The sequence below is a fragment of the Lepisma saccharinum genome, chromosome 2 (genome assembly GCF_977018435.1).
Source record: "Lepisma saccharinum chromosome 2, izLepSacc3.1, whole genome shotgun sequence".
NCBI classification, from domain to species: Eukaryota; Metazoa; Arthropoda; class Insecta; order Zygentoma; family Lepismatidae; genus Lepisma; species Lepisma saccharinum.
In genome coordinates, this window is record NC_139230.1 from 25,375,174 (window position 1) to 25,396,370 (window position 21,197).

General features: G+C 37.6%; 1 protein-coding gene across 1 annotated transcript in view; it reads left to right on the forward strand.

The window, feature by feature from the left end:
- LOC145983959 (histone lysine demethylase PHF8-like) overlaps positions 1-21,197 on the forward strand; it is a 128,978-nt gene that overhangs the window by 93,845 nt on the left and 13,936 nt on the right. Inside the window, exons 16-17 of the mRNA XM_083117170.1 lie at positions 759-961; positions 3,511-3,625. Coding sequence (XP_082973296.1) covers positions 759-961; positions 3,511-3,625 — 318 coding nt within the window. The remainder of the gene's footprint in view (positions 1-758; positions 962-3,510; positions 3,626-21,197) is intronic.

Consider the following 21,197-nt stretch of genomic DNA (forward strand, 5'->3'; position numbering starts at 1 on the left):
ATCAAACTTTGACACACAGTGCTGCTTCCCTTACCAATTCCCACTTATCTTGATACTGATAGTAACATAGTAACAATTGAATGTTGATTAGAATGTTTAAGAATATGCAATTATTCCTTTGCAACTGTACTGTATCAAATTACCAGTTTTGCTTAAAATCAGTCACGGGATCGATCACCTACGAGATGATGAAAACATTGAAATAGCTGCCATTTTTAATTATGGCTTGTACTTTGGTCACACAATATTTGCACAAAATTAATTTAAAACCATTTTTCAAATAATATTCAGCATATTTATATTCCAAGAATGTGTAACTGACGTTTGGGGAACATGTGATTTATTTGGACTCTGGAAAAGTATCAGCCATTTTCAGTAATTGAATGCTGTCCGATTCTTTTGGGCTTGATATGTATTAGCTCAATCCTAATGTTTATGCTTATAAAAACAAAAGTTTTTGTTTCTGTACTCATAGTACCATGGAGCCTTGGAAACAAAAATTACATTGAATGAGTATTACATTGTATTTGTTGGTGTATTTTATGATGCGCATTCTTAGGTCTTCTGCTTCATTTGTTCAGATCTGTACTAGTGTTTCAGTAACATTTCTCGCTAGATTCCTTTTTCTGCCAGATTGTATTTGCGTCCAATTCTTGTGCAAAAAAATATGTGCTTTATTTTTGTCACCATGCTACAAAATATGAAAAATGTTGCATTTTATTGCATGTGTAACTAATTCTTTACTTATTTTTTTCCAGTTTATCCTGCATTAGATCCTGTAGATGATGAAGACTATATATTTAAACCAAGGGGGAAGCGAAGAACAGATGAAGCTTGGAATCCTAAAGCCAGAGTTGGACCTGTCACTCCTAAAACAGATAGGCCTATTCGAGAAGGAACACGAAAACAGGCAGTGGAAAGGGGACTTGAAGCTGCAGCTGCCCGAAGAGCAGGTTTACCTGTACGTACAGCAATTTTTCAATTTTGTTCTGTTTGTTGCTAGTTCAATATTCATGATACATTGAGTTCTACAGGTTTAAGCAGGAACAGTTATAATATTTGGTCTAAAATCCCAGTTGCTCTCTTAAATAATTTTACGTGTTTTCATTATTGATAAAAGAAATTTGCCATTCAAAAGTAGTAAAATTGGGAATTTGTACTGTGTAAATTTTATGGTAAAAAAAATTATACATTTGCCGTTATTCCCTTTATTATTTATATTCTTAATTAAATTTGTTTATTTCTTCTGATATGATTAAACATTTTAATGAAAAAACATACAGTGGAACTCCAGTTTTGTTTCCAGACCACTTACTTCAACATTGAACTACAGAACCTTCTCAATCACAATAATTCAACATGTTATAAAATTTTCCCAGAGTTTACATTTTGCATTTTGCATCTTTCACCATAGACCATGAAAAACCTTGCCTAGCCTTGTACAGTGTTGTCTAAAAGTCACACAACCAGGACTTTGAACTTACGTAACTTTTGTACAAAAAGCGATAAAGACATGAAACTTACACTGGGTGTATTAATTTGTCAAGGTCATCAACGTTGTTTGCCACTTACCACAGAAGGTCTGGTCATAAGGCCCCTTTTTGGCAAGTCGAGGCAGTTGTAAAACTGTGACGTCATAGGGATGAAAGATCGTTGGGGAAAGTTTGGTATGCGTTAGTTTTAGCAAGGGAAATGTGTTTCTGTGTTCTTTCCTTGCTCTTGTATTCGTGTATTTCCATTTATTTTTTTATGTGATTCATATTCTAGTGTCCGAATAATGATATGTGCTATAAGCCCATGCCGCACTATCTCAAGTAAATGAAAAATACTAATAATTTTGTCATATATTTCCATCCGATGAAAGTTCAGAAAAATTGTCAGAGCGAAGGCTATTAGAAAGACATTATTTCAGATTGCTAATATTTTTTACCGGAATGTTAGGAACATTCGAATTACTAGGACTGACACCAAAGAAGAGGCTGAAGAAAGGTGCCATTCTTACATTGATAATTCCAGTTATACGTGAACAGGTCAGTGATGATAATAGCGTTCTTGCAAGACATGTGAAGTAGGGATGGCCAAATCTGGATTTTTTACTACAGAGTATATGATCATGAAATGAGGAAGACAAAACTTAAAATACAGCACATTAACAGCTTTGTTAATGATTCTACTTCAAAAATGGAAAAATTGATATAAATATATATCTGCGAAATTCGGATTACTTCAGAAATTCGGCAGTAAAATTTCAGAATTGAGATTTTAAATTTTCTTGGATTCACATATGTTTGTCCATCCATAGTGTGAAAGCAAGATGTGTTAGGAAGGAGGTTCTGTCTGCCCTGAGTAAGTGTGTCTGTAACCTCGAGAACAAAAATCGATCATTCCTGTCATTTGTTTGTACATTAGAAAACGAAACAATCGTTAACACAAAACTACAGAATGTACTTCGCGTTTTGTAAAAGAAAAAAGAAGCGGCGATTAGGTGCCAAAACTGGGGGGCAAGGACAATTTACTTTCTCTTGTTAGACAAGACTTAGCATTAAGAGATCATAGAGCACGGGCAAAAGTATTGCAAAAATTGGGGGGGATCTCTTCCTAATCTCCGCCACTGTTTGTAAAGCAAGAACATTTTTTTCCGGATTTGATATCTGAATGGCAGGATTCAAAAAAATGAGAAAGATAAATACCTTGGAGCAAACACAATGACTCCAGAGCTGCTCTTTTCGCTGTTTTTCCGGCATTAACCTTCGGAAATCTTATGCTTTTGCTTACTTAAATTTTTTCTATGCACAATTACATTCATGTATTCTATGTAAGTTGTGTTGCCATGCTCTTCAATATGCATTTTTCCCCTTAAAAACAAGAGCATTGCGTGCTTTACAATGATGGAAATACCAGACACTTGGAGAAGTTTCATCCTGATGACATCACAGAAACCCTGCTGGGGTTGTAAACATGGGTGCTGAAAAAAAGCCATGTTATGACCAGACCTTCAAGACTGGGAAAAGCTAGAGTTCGATGGACCTTGTTAATTTGTCATATGTAGATATTTTTTAAACATTAAACTTGAAAAAACATGCTCTACATGAATGCTCAGTATGTGGGAAAGTTACAAAGTTGTAAAACAGTTTTTGTATGAAGTAAAAAAAGCATGGATAAAAGTCACTTGCAATAGTTCTCTATGTGTATCAATGGTCTGTGTGGGTATTTACCGAGTTGAAAAGAGAACGATAAATTTTTATGCATTTTAGATGATTTTATGGGGTTAATTATGGCATATTCATAATAAAGTATGTTGATTTAAAAAATTACTGGCAACATTGGTTATGTCCAAAGGTGTGTGTGACGAGCGAAAAAAAATGTTTTGAGTTCCTGTTTTATTTGTTAATGAAACAACACAAGGATCATATAAATTTCATTAATTGTGACAATTGAACCAGAAGTGTAACAATTTAAGTAATTACCCTCTGTGTGTGCTAGTGATGATTGTTTTCTTTCTCATTGCAGCCACCTAAACGGCCTTATCACAAAAAGAAACCAAAACCTGTACCTGAACCACAACCAGGACCATCCAGTGGATTATCCAGCAGCTTGCTAGGACTCAAGAGGGTGGATAACAAAAGTATGTAAAAATGTCATCATATTTACAATTATTTTTGTTCTTGTTTGTGAATGTTTTATGGGTAAGTTTTATTGAAACATGGTTGCTACACATCTGGCAAACCTGGAAAGCAGGGAAGTGTCAGTGATCATCTGCAATTAATGTCTATTGTGGATTCTGCAAGACAGAAAGTTGTAAAATGAACAAGTGGTTCATTTCCACTTCGGAATTTCATTCTTGTGATTCTACTCCCCAAAAAGATTCAGTTCAGAAAATTGTTCCTCTCATCCTTATTATTCTCAGTGTGTTGCAAAATTATCATTCCTTTGAGTTTTGGTTCTACATAGATCCATAGGCAATATATTTAATTTTCACTTTTTATCCTAAGTTTTAGAAAGAATATCAAAGTAAAACTTGTAGTTCAGCTATACTGATTATAATAACTAAAGCAGGTTGACAATATGATCATAATATATTATTGTAGAGATCTTGGTCTTATTGTCATTTACATTTTGGAGTAGCAAGAAAATATTTTTTTTTTTTAGCAAGTGTGTAGAATTTTACGTAATGAACTTTAGCCTGTTATCTGTTGATTCTGCATAACAGTAAGAAGCACATGAATAGTGCAGAAAGTGCCATATAGTGTCATAGAAAATGATGCTTTTTTGTTTACATTTATAAGCACACAGCATCTGGAGAAATTTTTGTTGCACACAGGAATAGTAGCAAATCTGCTAGAAAGTGAAACCTTTTGTATGGTTTATGAACATTTTTTTTAGATTGTTGAGATGTGGTATGGTAAAATAATGTACCTCTGTTACTTTATCCTGAAGGCTAGATGCAAGTGATTATAGCACCCAACTCATTTCATGCCGATTGTAGTTTTCCATTATTATTTGAATTTTCACATGTTTTTGTGCATGTAGAATGAAATTTGCTTTAAAAAAAGTGAAAGTCAATATTCATAATAATTAATGAACCTGCATATTTAATTAAAAAACACAAGGTTCAAAAGCAAAAATCATGATAATAATCATATCTGGTAAAAATTCATTCTTGGACTGGAAAACCTGGAAATGTCGGGGAATTTCATAATCAAAAGTTGTAGCAACCCTGTTAAAATGCATTGTCAAATGTGTGTTTGCTCGCAGAGGTACAGAAAAATTTGGTGAATTTTTCATTCTGATAAATATTTACTTTTAGTTTTTTTTTTTTTTTTAATAAGAGAAAGGCGATCTACCTGATTTCCAAGAGGCTTGTTGTTAAGAGTCATATTTGGTAATGGTTATCTGGTAGTAGGGATATAGTGATAATATTGGTTCACTGATGGTTAGTGGTTATTTTGCAGTTGGGCAGTTTAAAACATATCGAGGGTGTGATTTCCATTACATTTGGAAGAAATGTGCAATATAAAAGAGTGAAAAAGTTTGCACAAATTTTCAGCAAAAATATAGTGGACAGTGAAGTTTACATCTGCTCACTTAGCCTAAAAGCATAGCATTGCAAGGTTCTTTAATGTGTTGCTGATATAACTCATTCTGTGGAGGCACATAGTGCCAATTTAAACTGTATGTCCATGCCCAATTAGCCTTTCTGTGCATAAAGTTTTAAAACAAAAACTTAAACTCATTTTCAAACTAGTCCTCCTCTACTGGTGATACACATGCTGATTTTTGCCATTAATATTGTAGAAATATTCATACCACTTACTGTGAGATGCTGTTGAGATGATGATTGGATAGACAGGCATTGCTCTATAGAGAAGAAAAATTTGAGGGAAAACACAATTTCAAAAAGATCAGTGAGAATACCACAGAATATTTGAAAATAATGTTCTGTTATTGTGGAAATAAAAGAGATAGTCTGAGGGATGTGATATTGCAGATGAAAATAATATAAATATGTGTGCATACATGTTGTTCATCTATTTATTTGTACAATGTCTGTAATATGTTTTATGGATTCCCAAAAAGCCAAATGATTAATGCTTTTGTCTTTGCTGTAAGATGTCCTGGGTTAGATGCCTGGTATGAAAGTTTGTGCCACCCAGCCTCACAAAGACAATTGGGGAGTGATTTGAAAATAAAATAAAGGGAGAACTCCCTGAAAAAGCCTGGAGACCTGTGTACATTCAGGGGTATCTGCTTATGTCCTGGTGCTTTTAAACAATAGGGCCTCCCCAAGGGCACAGTGGTGTTTGATAATCGGTGGCGGCACATAGTGGTTGGGATCCCACTTTAAACTGTAGGCCCAGTCCCAATTAGCCTTACTGTGCATAAAGTGGACTTAAAACACCAACTCAACCGACCAACCTTTAAACAATAAACCAGGATGTCATTTCCTCAGAATTTTGTTTATTGTGTACTATTTTTTATTTTTTTTACAACTTTTAAATTTCATGTTTTCTGATTAATTTAGAAGTCCCACTTCCTTCATTACCTATGGATGCAGCATCTGAGGCAGTGCATCACTGCTTTGTTTGTTCCTGGGCAGTGGTATTTCCATTTTCTCATCTGGCAGCACTGGTGTGTGTTTCATCTGCTGTGCTTTCCACTGACAGCTGTTTTGGTTTCCATTGTCTGACAGTGTTGCAGGGCAGTGACTGGCAGGTTGTGTTGCTAGGTGGGATGTGGTTGGTGTTCCTTGGGTGGGTAGAAGGGGTTTGGGTGGGGAACCACATTTTTCATTTTTCTTTATGTGGTCTGGGATTTTTTTAAGAACAGTTTCACGTCGGGTGTGCTTGTCTATTCTGTAGGTTTAGTTCTGGTTTCTGTTTGATGATGGGATGGGTTTCTTTGATGATGTTTTCCATGAGGCAGCAGGTTGTTGGGTGTAATATGGATGTAGAGAAGATGGAGTGGTTTGTGGTATGGAGATGCTGTGAAAGGCCTGATCCTCGATGTAGCTGCTTTGGTATTGCCATGTGAACTTGTACACCTACTCATAGACTTGTACTCACATCCCCTGGAGTCTACAAGTCCACATGCCAATGCCACAGCAGCTACATCTGCAGAACCATCCACCCTGTCCAAGAATGGATTGAGGAACATGTAAAAAAAAAAAAAAAAAAAGACAACAGGATCAGGGCTTTCACAGCACCTCTATACCACAAACAATTCCATCTTCATCCAACCGGCTCCCATACCACAAGAAGAAAAAAACATGTCACACCAAGCAACACAATGCAGTAGGCAACCCAACCTGCCAATCATGATCTCGCAACACTGTCAGATGATGAAAACCAATACAGCTGCTAGCGGAAAGCACAGCACAAGATGCAAAACCAAGAAACTTGCACCGGTGCTGCCAGATGGGAGACAACGGAATTACCACCACCCAGGATCAAACAAAGCAGTGACACACTACTATCTCCATCCCAGATGGTGCATCCTCTGTTAATGAAGGCAGCGGACCTTAAAATTTAATCGGGAAAACATCCAAATTTGCAATGCAGAAACACCAACCCATATGAAATATATAAAGTGTGTTCACTTGGTTCTTTTTCAGGAAAAGGTAAGTGAAATTTGTTTTCCAGTGTTTCTGTTGGGTTTCATTGTCCTGCACAGTAAAGTATTTTATCATTATCCTCAAATAGAATAATGTTTCTATAATATACTGTGGTATGATTGGCTACTATATTCAAATTATAACATACTTGAATTACAATGCAATATGACTATTGTTTATCAAAAAGTTGTATTAAAAAATCAATTTTGGATTCTACAGTTTGCACTTTAAATGTACTTGAGTGTACAAAAAATTGAAATTTGGGCATCCCACCTCTGAATAAGTGCGGTTAGAGGAAGAAGTAGGAAATTTTACTCAAATTAATATAAAATGTAGCACTGCTTTGTACCTGCAGTTGTGAGAAGTTATGTTGAAGATCATTTTATGGTTTATCATGAAACAAAGTAAAAATAAATGTATATCACTCACTACATATTCCCCCAAACATATCACTGTAGGAAAGTTATAAAAATATAAATACGTTAGATAGTATGAATTTTTTTTTTTCACATGCTTTGCCTCAATGTCTGATACGGGTTCTCAGGCAGCTGCAGGGGACCTGATTTTAACCTTTTAGTTTTTAATATGTTTTTTTTTAAGTACACAGGAACTTTTACTTTCTTAAAGCCGGAAACTTTTATAAGTGTTTTTTACCCTTGCCTTCAACCTATATTCCTATATAACACTTTTTTTACGTGACACCATGTTTGGTGTCTAGATATTAATGTGGACCTGAAGAAGGAGGAAGTATTGACCTCCGAAACATCCTTTGAATAAATTTATACTCACTCACGTAAGTTGTGAACATTTTTGCTACTATCTAACGTTTTTATATTTGATAGTGAGTAATACACACTTCTTCATTATGTTGGTAGACTGAAGGGAAGGGGGGGAGGGTGTAGGTACTAGAATTTAAACTAAAAAAAGACCACTTTTCAAGATAAATACTACGTCAACTCTCGATTCTATGACCCCGGGTATAATGACCCTCTCGAAGTAACGACCCTTTTCCCGGTAACCATGAAAAATTTAGAAAAAAGTTGAAAAATTTGGGGAAAAAGTTAAAAAATTGAAGGAAATCGGCCGAAGAATGCGTTGTTTTTTTTCCACTCATTCCCTTTCGAGCACTCTACCGCTCACAATTGGGTCTGAACTAAAAATAGACACCACTACACCATGCTTGAGTGATATCCAATAGCACTTGACCTCTGCCCTCCCCTCTCTCAAGTGCACCAATGTTACCCCACACCCTATGGCCTCTACCCAACACGCCAGGCTTGTTTTGCCACTCTTGCTCTTGGATACGTGAGAATAGAAGATCAAATGTGTTTCGATGTTATTTTAAATCTACCTGGACTTGTAGTGATGGGAAAAGTCATTCCTTTTGTGGATTCGTTTCCTTTCGTTCCGCTCACCTAAAGGAATATATTCCTCCAACTCGTTCCTTTCGTTCCACTGGAAGTTGGTCCTACTCCAGTCCGTCTCGTTCCAGTTCCACCATGATTTCATTCACTCGTTCCTTTTCGGAAAAATGATACCTGGAATCATTTTTTCTTGTTCCAAGGAACGAGGCTCATGTTTCGTTCCTCTTTGCCAGGAGAGGAGGTAAGGGAAATTGAAAATAATGTAGGATGGAGTTTTGTGCTGACGATGACCTGGTAATAATAGTGTATGTTAATTACACGTGGCTAAAGGGTGGGCCCATTCAATGTTGTTTTGCAGCATTTTACACTTCGCGGCTGCACTTCTCAACAATGTGAAATTATACTTTACTTTGAAAGGAGAAAATTATCATCATGCATTTTATTCCCATCCCATTTATTATTGATATTAGCTATAACAAATAGTAATCACACTAAAAGCGATGGAAATAAAGCTAAGAAAAATATGCCATGTGGTAAAACAAAATCTCTCAGAGGCCGATTGCGTGTAATTGATTTGTCGACGTAAATATATCAATACCGGGTTTTTAAAAATATATGTTTCTTTTATGTCAACAACAAGAATGGTCCATAATTCATATTTTCTTTTTACCTTGTATCTATTCTTGATAAAGGTTGTGTAATGAGGGAAGAATAATGAAAAATGTAACCGTCGAATGTAATTAATAAATTAAATTGTTATGTATGCCAAATTATTACTGCGCTCTTCTCTCAACGTAAATGTATTTTTATCAACTTCAAATACATAGTTATGTCCGTTTCTTTTTAGAAATCGATGTTCTTATGATTCAGATTCAGATTTCAGCGAAAATTTGATTTTACGAAGCGCAGGTGTATCTCAAACACACCCGCACCCTTGCCTCTCTCTCCAGGCTGTTTGGTCGAAACGAAACCTCGGAACGATTCGTTCCGACTCCAAACTCTCGTTCCGATTCCAAAAACTCATACCAAGGCTCACTGGCTAGTCCTTGAAATGTACAGTCACCCTATTGGGGATCTTGGAGCGAGTTAAAAACTGTAGTAATGCCCTCTATTATCATTGGCTTCTTGCTTGGTTCCTTCTGACCTCAATAGCGGGGATAGGAGTTTAACCGCGATGGTCCCAGCAGGAAACTCCCAGAAACAGGAAATTGTGGACCCAAGGAAGGGAAAAGGGCGAAACATCTAAAATGTGCACGAAACGGTAAATTAGACGTCTTGCATTAAATAATACTTACCCTTTTCCTTTGGTGAAGTATAAACACCTGAAATGTATTTTCTTTCAGTTCGAACTTAGTTGATCGTGATTGAGTTAAAAAGTGTAACAACATTCAAGTAAAAATATTAATTAACAATAACGACTCAATTAAAGCAGATTTTGTCCAACGAAAATAAAATAAATTAACTACATACTCAGTGAATTATCCACCTCTAAATAGCACGGCTATATTTTTTTCGCAACAGACCCCCTTTCAATTTATTCACAGTCATCTAATTTGGTAGCGGACCCCCATGGCAAGGGGTTAGTACATCGCGCTACGACACTAGGGGTTCGAATCCATGGATGTTTGTGAGTGTCCATTTATCAATCATCACTCATCTCCATCTTCGCATGCCGGACCCTATGGCCAAGTCGTAGCACATCGTGCTGCGACGCCAAAGGTCTTGGGTTCGAATCCTGCTTGGGCTTGGTTGTTTGTGAATGTCCATTCACCCTTTCATCACTCATCCCCATCTTCGCAAATTAGCCAAGATGCACAAAATGTGAAGTATGGTAAAATACACTAAATCAAAATAAAAAAAATCATCCCCATCTTCGTAAATTAGCCAAAAGTGGCACAAAAAGCAAAGTAAAATAGAACAAATCAATCAATCAGTCTGATTTGGTGCTAAATTTGCCTTTACATCATTTACACCCTCTTAGATTAGAAGTTCTGGATAAATCCTGAAAGTAAGGATAATTAATTTTCTAACTTATGGTTGTATTTCTTGGTTGTGGAAGACCAGGAGTTTTCAAGTCGAAAGGGAAATTTTTTGCTACACGGGAGGGAAATTTTTCTCTGAGCCAGGGCAGAATTTTGCAGAATTCACATTGTCCCAGTTACTTAGCCCAGACCACTTGGAATGTGCAAAATACAACTTTCCTCCTACTCCTCCCCCACCCTCTTCATTCTCCTCGGAGTGCCTTTTCAATGCTGAGGCAGATAACGGGAAAGTAAGGGAACAATAGGACAAGAGAAGCCGCTTGTAGAAGTTTCTCGCATGTGTTGACAACGGCGCAGGCTCAGTAGCTCAAAACAAAACCGGATTTGATTCCAGCTGACTTACGGAATCTGAACGATTCGTTCACTTGCTGGTTTCATTCCTTTGGAACGATTCGTTCCGGAACGACCCATCACTATTGACTTGTTTCCTTGTCCTAAGAGCTGCTGAAAACTTGCAGGGGAGGGGGGGGGGAGCAGACCGAAATGACCGCTGGACTTGCAGTCTTTGCCAACGTGTATGGCACATTTCATCGAGAAATACACCAGCTTCAGAGATAAGATCGCAGGAAGGTTCCAAAATACAGATGTTTGGCACCTGGAAGTCTGGCCCGTCTGTCCAGCTCTGACCTAGAGTTACCGTGACTGAGCAACTCTTGGCCTTGTAGCCGACAACTTCCGGTAACCGCTTTCATTCAAAACGTGTTCTTTGTTTCCTGTAACACTTCATAAAGAAGCGAAACTGTTAGAGATAATTAGAGCCCGGAACTTTGGCAAAATGCCTCTTTTTATCTACTGCATATATTGATAAAATTTCTCCGGATATACGTTTCTTATGTTGTTTCGAATGTTTTGGAATCCTTTTCATTTTGCCTATTTTGCCTATTTGGGACCCCACTGCCTATTTTTAATTATAATGCCTTTTTTTTGCCTTTTTCAATGAAATTTGACATTTTGACCCCACTGTCTGTTTATTTCCTGGTATTATAATAAAATCTAAATAAAAAATTCTGATTTTCTGTGACATCTTACCATGCTACTTCAGCTATAGGAACATGTATAAATAAATTTCTTACAATTTATTTTAAATTATATTTTTAACGTTTTTTAACAATACCCCTCCTTTCCATATGTGGTAGAGGTCTGCATGGGCTCGGGCCAGGCCCTCGGGCCTAGGCCCGGCCCGGCCCGCGGGCCGGACTCTGGCCATAAATAACCAGAACTTCTCGGGCTCGGGTCGGGCCCGGGCCTCGTGGCTATTTTGTTAGCGAATATTGTCATCGAAAAATAATTTTTAATTATTGAAATTATGGTTTACTTCGAGAATGAGAATACATTTTTTTATAACAGCTAGTTAACGAAGTACAACAGTGCCCATTTTTTTTTCAAATGCTGAATTGGAAAGTAATTTTAATTATGTGTTCGGGCTCGGGCCGGGCTCATGTTTACTTATTATCGGACTCGGGTCGGGTTCGGGTTTCTTTTCCTCAGGCCGGGCCGGACTCGGGCCTTACAATTTAGGCCCGTGCAGACCTCTAATATGTGGGGTCATTTTGACCCCAGCCTAAAAACAGCAGGAAAACATTCATAACGGGAAATTGATCCTACATATTATGATCAATTACGGAAAAAATAAACTAAATCATCTCAAAGTCAACCACCCACCCTGCCATGACTCACTGCAAAGTGCGCATGCGCAGATGTATTTGGCGCGGTTCGAGGCCAACTGAGAGAAGTTGGGATGTTCCTGTTCATGAGCTTTTTCTCAAAAAATTTTCCAACCCGAAGTAACAATACAAAGCAACCTTTGGAGTAAATCTTTTCGAAGAAATCAGAAGACTGCTCTGTTCTGATGACAAACATAATGGTGCTGCACGTTTGGAGACTGATCACATGGCTGCATTTCGATATATCTGGACACTTTTTATCAAAACGTCTAAAATCATGGTAACAGGCGCCTTTCTTACGACTGATGAACAGTTAGTGCCTTTCCGTGGGAGATGCAAGTTCATGCAATACATACCAAGTAAACCGGCCAAATACGGCATCAAGATCTTCTGGTTGTGCGATGCTCATAACTTTTTCGCCAAAGACGGTCTAATCTACTTGGGACGACAGACAGGAGATCCAGTTCAAAAGAACCTCGTCAGCAACGTCGTGAAGAAACTGTGCTATACACTGCGGAACTTTGGAAGAAATATCACAACTGACCAATTCTTCACAAGTCATGACTTGGCTAACGCTCTCCTGTTACAAAATGTTACCATTGTTGGAACAGTAAAGAAAAACAGACGTGAAATCCCACCTGCACTTAATAATATGAAGACAAGACAGCCTTTCACATCACAATTCGCCTTTCCATGAAAATGAGATCCTTGTAAGCTACGTGCCGAAGAAAAGCAAGAATGTCATTCTACTCAATACCATGCATCATGACATACACATTGATGATGATGATGATTCTAAGAAGAAGCCAGAAATCATAAAGCTTTACAGCCAAATATAGAGTGCAGTGGACGCCATGGACAAACTGCTTCAAACATACACCTGCTGAAGACAGACACCTCGATGGCCAATGGCCCTCTTCTATAATGTAATCAATGTAGGTGTTCTCAATGCATACACATGCTACTTGTCACAGCATTCTAATTACTATTCAGGCGTCAGTCACAGATGCCGTAAGTTCCTTATCGAGTTGGAAAATGAGTTGATTCTTCCTCACATGCGGGGGAGGTGCCAAAGCTTGAACCTGAAGAAACCAGTAACCGAGGCAATGAAACTTTGCGGCGTAGTAAGGCAGGCACAGAGACTGGAGGATAGATCTTCAAAGAAAAGAGTAAGATGCCAGGTCTGCACAAGACAAGAGGACAGGAAGATGACGGAACGTTGCAGAAGGTGTGGGAAACCTGTGTGCAAGGTCCACAGCAGTGTGATTGTGGTGTGCTCAGAATGCGAGTGAGGTGTATTTAATTGCCATGAGAGGCCGGCACATTCTTCTTTTTATTTCTTTTTTATTATTTTTTATTTTTATTTTTTTTAAATTTATTTGTTCTAGATAAAATAATATTTAGTGCTGTATTGTGTTATCTCTAAAATACTGTTTCTCAGGTCAACTGAAGTTCTGATAATTGCGAGCGAAGTGTAACTACCATTAATATGTAGAACAGTGAATTGTCAATACATTGTTATTTTTTGGGGGGGCTTAAATAATAATAACAAAAGGGTAATTGTTTCCTATGTTATATTCAGAGTTATATTTATTGACCAATAAAGCATATTAGCTGAACTATTTACTCTGTCGTACGTATTTCAATGCATAATTGCATTGGGGTCAAATTGACCCCACATATGTAAAGTTGTAAAAAAAAAGTGACATGCATCCGAGGGTTAAGTAATATTGAACTCACGCATGTTTCAACATTGCTGAAGGAGAAAAGTGTGAGAAAAAAGTATTTCATGCTGAGTCAGGATATTGCCTTTCGGTTAATATTTCTTGTGCATGATTGACTGCTGAAGTGGACAGGTTGATTTCGAACACAAAGAAAATATTTCTGAAATCTCCCTCTCGAACCCGAAAATTTCAGAAAGTTGCGATTGAGCTTAGTTTACCTCAGCAACCAGTCTTGACGAGATAGGGAACCTGGATATCAGCAGCTATATATTATGCTAACAACCTTCAAAAAATCAGTGAGGTGATCGATGCTCTTCCAGAAAATGAAGCGGCTTCAATTCGTGAAGTGAAAAAACTCCTGTGCTATTCAAGTTTACTTTTGCACATTATGGTGCATTGCCAGAGACAATTACAATTATAGCATCCATGAAAATCTTCAAGGAATCTATGCAGCAGATGATGGAAGCGCCAGGAGAAAAGGGGTCAGCTGTTGTGGAAAAGTGCAAACGGGTAGTGAGTGCAAATGAGGACTTGAAACAATTGAAAACAATTTGTGATATTCTAAAAGGTGAAAATGCTGTTACCAAAATGAGTCCAGCTACATTAGCTTGTTATATGTATGCTGCAATAACTTCTGTCGAAGTAGAAAGATCATTTTCTATTATGAAAAACATTCTCTCTGACAGACGACTATCAATGAATGTTGAGAACTTAAAAAACACCTTGTAGTTATGTGCAATCAAGACGGAGAAAATTGAAATGCTCTTCCCAATTTAGATTTTAACATTTTGCCAAAAATTATAGATAAAAGTAAGCGACTTTTAAATGTGCCTTTTTTCGGTTTATTTTGCCTTTTTTTCATTTTTAGTGCCTATTTACCACATTATAAATGCCTTTTTGCCTGCCTATTTTAACGAAAATAAATGCCTGAACTTCCGGGCTCTAGAGATAATCATAACCACATAGGCTAACTAAAGATCATCAACCCGCTTAATGCATTGTCATCCAGGTTTCCATAAAAGTTTACTTCGATCTTACGTAGGGTTACCAGATCGCTGTAAGGGAAATGTAGGACATGCTGTCCCAAAATGTAGGACATTAAGTCAAAATGTAGGACACAAAACATTCTCAATAAATAATACATATTTCTATAGAGCACGTTAGAAAGTAGTTGAAAAATTACACTTTCCAGTTTTAAAAAAAATGAATTCTTAATGAATTTTTAAATGCAAAATTTCAAGACTTGCAATCATACTAATCAATACACCTCTTACTACATGATTTAAGTGGTACTTCTCTGAGGAGACAATTTTTATCAAAATTTCAGGTTTTAGTCAAATTATAATTATGTTAGAGTGGACAGTCAAACTCTTTGAAATTATAGGGACCAGTAACAGACATTTTACAGACTTTATGAAAAAAATAATTTCTCTCGTTAGGTCTGTTGGGCTGATTGTAATAAAAGTACTCTCTGAACATTTGAATTATGACCTGTAATGTTGAACAAATATTCATCAATTACCGTAATTTAAAATTCGAGAAGTTTCATCTTGGGTATAGTCTTTAGTTCAATAACAGGGTGTCTACCAAAACAACACATCCAGAATTCTTGACTTTATCTGGACTTTTCTAGACCTTTTTCCCGTCTTTCTTAATGTTTATTTATCTGACCCCTACTTAGGTAAAATTGGAAATTAGTAATTAAGAAAATAAATATTTATTTATTGAAAACCCTGGTAACATTATAGTATAGGGGTGATAGGTGATGGATTTCTTCAAATTTACAGGAGAAAGTACTTATGGAAATCATTTTCTGTAGCGTTGTGGAATTTCGTGAATGTAGTTTTGATCCATTTTAATGCGAATACATGTTGTTTTCTGCGAAAATCTCTGTCCGACACGCTGTTTTTGCTGCCGCCATTTGCTTTCTGCACGAGAGCACAATGTTCCATGTGTTAAGATGACGTAACCCCATAGTCAGTGTTTCAAACTCGCCGTGTTTCCACTAGAACATGACGTGTCGAGTATTTTTAATTTTTTTTAAATTTTTTTTTAACTATGCTTGCCTAACCTAACCTTACGGAAAATGGTTTTTGGGGCTAACGTCAATGGTTTGCGAGGTATTAGCATAATTTCAAATCCGGGCACGAAAGTAGGTATTTTCTGGTGAACGAGGTTGCAACACTGCATAAATCGACAAAACACTCGCACAACATGCTCTGAACCAGTACGCTATCGCCTGCCATGATGTGTTACAGAATCGAAATAACAAGTAATAGTAATTCTAGTTTTTTGGACTTTTAACCACTGTTATTTTTAAAAAAGATATTTACCTACGTTTCGGAGGCTGAATCTGCCTCCGTCTTCAGGGTAGCGTGTAGTAGCGTATAGTCGTTAGGTTACATAAATGGTTGCCTAGGAGGATTATTCTTGGTGGCCTAGGCTCCACCGCGTCTGTTGGTCACAAGGACATATACATAAAATTGCCAGGTAAGATTATGAGTGGCCCAGGCTCCACTTTGTCATATGACCACATCAAGGTTTCGTGTGGCACCGTTAGGTTTCCACCTTGATCTCCGGGGACTGGACCGCCCCAGACTGCATGTTGATGTAAAGCGGGGTTGGTGTGCAATGTGTATGAATAGTCTATAGAGACTATGCGTGAAATCTTATGTGTGTGGAGGGATAGTGTCCGAATTGTGTACTCTGGTCCCATTATTGTTAGTGATTTTTGTAGTTTGTATTTTTGTACAATTAGTTCACTGTTTTTTAGTGTTTTTGCTGTGTTCTGTGGGTAAATGTATGACATGTGGATGCGTTGGTGTAGTGCTGCCATCTATTGTTTTTTTGAAAAAGTTTCTGACTAATGGTGTCCATATTGGTCTGATCTCTAGGCTGGGTTGGCTGATCGGTTCTGTTCTTGTTGTCATATGCGATGCTTCCTTGAATTTTCTGCTGTAGCCATTTTCTTCCCTGTTTATTATCTGTGTTTTATCCCAATGTATTCTGTGGCTGTTTTCCCAGGCGTGGGTCGCTAGTTTGGATCTTTCAAAGTATCCTAGCCTGAGGTTTGTTTTGTGACATGCAGTCCGGGGCGGTCCAGTCCCCGGAGATCAAGGTGGAAACCTAACGGTGCCACATGAAGCCTTGATTGTGACCTTGACATGGTCATCTGGCAAAGTGAAGCCTGGGCCACTCATAATCTCACCTGGCAATTTTATGTATATAGAGGTCCTTGTGACTGACAGATGCGGTGGAGCCTAGGCCACCAAGAATAATCCTCCTAGGCAACCATTTATGTTACCTAACGACTACACGCTACCCTGAAGACGGAGGCAGATTCAGCATCCGAAACATAGGTAAATATCTTTTTTGAAAATAACAGTGGTTAAAAGTCCAAAAAACTAGAATGAACAAATCACCACTGATTAGCTACAAAGAAGAAGTAATAGTAAGTACTTGTAAATGTAAGAAATAGACATTATCTTACTTAGAAATGCATATTTCACCTTAGGAAATTTACCGCATTCCAAAATAGTACGTTAGCAATATAAAAAAGTGCGAACTATATGATTTATAGGTGTCACCCCCATACTATAATAGTACCAAAACCCCCTACCAAAGGGCTAGTTAAGATGAAAACTGATGCGGAATTTAAGAAGAGAATTAGATCTGCTTTCTCGTATTAATGCATCCTGAACTGTGTTTGGCAGACGAGCAAGGCTTTGGCATCTGGACTCAAGCCAGTATAATCTTATGTGGGGCTTGTGTCGGTTGTCCCTATATGTTTGTGACTGTCCCATCATCTATCTTACCTTACCGCCATTCATTATCATTTTCGCGATTAACCAAAGAGACAGAAAAAAGTTAAGTAAAATATACTAAATCAACCAATCAGTCGTCATTATAGCAAAAATTCTTGACCACAAGAATAATTTATTGCCTTTGTATTGACTTCTTGATCTATTTGTTGATTTCTTTACTTTTTCTTGACTACCATGACTTTCTTGACTGGTAGACACCCTGAATAACTTTGTTCTCTATACCCGTGCTTTACAATCAAATTATATTGAATAAGAATGGCAACACCTTGTTCCATCAGTATAATCCCTAAGGCTTACGTTATCAGAAAGTGGTTCCAAAACTTTGTTCAGTTTGTGCTTCCCTATTTTTAATAGCAGGACAAACTTTTTTCTTTTTGGGCAATGACTGAATCAAAATAAATTTCACCATTGAGTTTGGAAGCACAGTCCATAGACTTGTAACTTGCATGTTTTTTTTCTAGTATCTACATTCCTAATTAATATTATGTGACGCTCAAAATGTAGGATATTTATGATAATTTTCAAATTCCTCCCGGACGCCGGACATAAGGCTAATATGTAGGACATGTCTGGGAAAATCCGGACGTCTGGTAACCCTAATCATAATTCCACTTCATATGTTTTTCTAATTGTGTCGATGTCGTAATATCTGCCAAAAAATTGTTCCGTTGGCTGAGGGAGGGGAGGGGCGATGCCGATTGTTTCAGCCACGATTTTCTTGCTCGTGTGTGCACACGGGCTGATTACAGGCGAGGGTGGAAGTGGACCCACCCCTATTCCTTTCCTTTGACGCCTGAAATGGGGCAACCAGTTCTGGATATATTCTTGAAAACGAACAAAAACCATAGAACAAGTAAAAAAAAAGTGCCCCCCTCTTTTTCCCCAACTCATTCTTCGCCACTGGTGTGCACGGCAATGTTGATAATTGCAGAATTGAGGTCCTATTATTTTTTATGCTGTTGTCTGCATAGGAATTATTGCGTATTATTCTGTTGCATGATAAAACGTAAAGCAAGGGTCATTTCTTTCTTCTTTACACTGCTGTCAAAAGTTCCGTCTTCGACAGTTGCGTTATCTTTAAAATGCTGGGATTTTTCTCTTCCGCCACCTGTTGCTCGAACTTCCAGCCGGTCTCCTTGTTTTTACGCTGCACCTGGCGCCAGTGTTTTGTCTAGCGTCTGCAAAGCTCTTGCTTGCTGATAACAGCAATGACTCATCCAGCGCGAAGGAAAAAGTTATTGTTTTGAATCTCGTAAAGCTGTTTTGATTTGACGATAACGAAATTCGATCTCCATAAAGGAAAACAAGAGTTAAAACAACTTTATGTTCTGTGCCTTCTGTTCTGATAAGCAAAACTGTAAATTTAATTCGCATCAGCCTTTTCTTCAGAACCATTCATGTGAAAAAAAAGTGTTCAATGTAGGAATGTTCACTGAGACCGATTAAAAATACATTATTCAAGGGGAAAACTTTTGGAGGAGTGGGTGTTCGACATCGAGAATACTCCTAAATCCAACATTAAATCGTCGATTAACGTGAGGGTAAATAACGATCTACCATTTTCATATGTGAAAATGCGCAGTTTCATAAAGCTTGTTTTAATTTCATTTTATGCTGATGGGCTAATCGGGACTAAGTATATAGTTTAAAGCAGTGGCGTGGCGTGGATTTTTAAAAGTGTTACCGGTTATCAGCAGGACATTTAAGGGAGACTTGGGCGCCTCCCCACCTCATGCCCCCCCCCCCCCCAATGTCTTCCAAGTAGTTCATATAATATTAATCTCGTACGTATGCAATTCAATACTAGATTTTGGTAAAGTTCTTAATCAGGAAAAAAAATGTTGACATAAGGACTCAAGTGAAATCCCAAACATTGGTTGTTGACACAATAATACGTAATTTGATACTTACAGAAACATCGAAGGCTACTTATAGAGCAGATCAATCCGACTTTGAAAATAGTTATATGATGCTGGGATCCCGGGTTCGAAACCTAGCTTGGGCATGGGCGTTTGTGATGTCTATTCATCAATGTAATCATATCATCACTCATTCCCATCTTCGCAAATTAGCCAAAAGTGGCACAAGCGAAGCAAAATCAATCAAATCAAATCAAAAAACTTATATGATGCTGTCATAAAGAGAAGTTTTTCATTTGAATTTGAATTTTTGGGTGCGTCATGGTCATGGTCCACGTTATCCACATCTGAATTCGACACTTTTTTTTTTCACCCGAAAATGGCTACCAAAAGAGTTTCGACAACTGCACACATCCACATAACCACGGATAGTCATTATACCACGAAACATTGAAATGTCGGTCATATCCAGCAGACGACTTGGTTTTAAAATCGTTCAAAATAGGCTTTGGCCTCCCTTTCGCCACAATTTCGATTTTTTCTCCAAAATAACGAACCGAAAGATTGCTTCAAAATATCTTCTATCGCACGATTACACACACTGTCCAGATAGGATGAACCCGCCACCTCGGAACTCGGAGCAAGCTTCATTAATTAATTGACAATGCCCGAAAACAACATAAAGACGAAAGACACCAGTCACAAAACTCCCACTGCACAGTCCCTCCCACAAAACCGTTGTTTACTTTTGTAACACCTGAAGCACCCTCCTTGCCCCCTCCCCTCTCAGCATCGACCCTTCCCCAATATTTCCTTCGGAACCTGCAAGAAGTCCAGTTCTACTAATGTTGCCATCTTAGTTCTTTTGAAACCAGATTTGCCCAAATCGCGAAACTTTTCGTTTCAAATAAGATTGTAGAGTAGATGTAGTCTTCATCTGTTTCCTAACTACTCCCACTCCCATGTTTCGCTAAATCCACTGAAATCTCATTTCTGACACCACTACTATTTCGTATATTTTACTTCCTTTGCTACCTTTAAGGCTTTCGCTTTATAGGATAATCGTGACGATGAGGATGCATGGTGAATTATTGAAATAAAATTATTATTTCTTTGTGTATGTAATTATTAATTTTTATAATTACGTAAGTAAAATAATAACAACGAACATTGAAATAACCATTTCTTGCTGAGGATTCGAACCTGCGACACCTGACACTTCAGAGCGTGCTAAGATAACAATCGGGAAATTATGCTTGTAAGTATTGTTTTCACCCAAAAACAGTTCTACCACCTCAAAAACATTGCTTCAATCCGAAATTATTGCATTCCTGCGACAACGTATGTCAATCTCAATCAGTATTATCAACAATTATCACAAATTCCTGTAACCGAAATAATATTATATGTGTGAAATATAGAATTTTAGGTTGACATTTTTAGAAGGACAGCGGACCCCTTGCCCATGATGTCGAAGAAGGACAAAGAGGACTTTCATAATCGCTGATATTTAGTGTAAATACAAAATATCACTTGGTAGTTTGCTTTTGCCCCAGTGTGATTTGATTTTTTAAAATTTTGATTTGGCGATTTAAGTCCACTTCGTGAA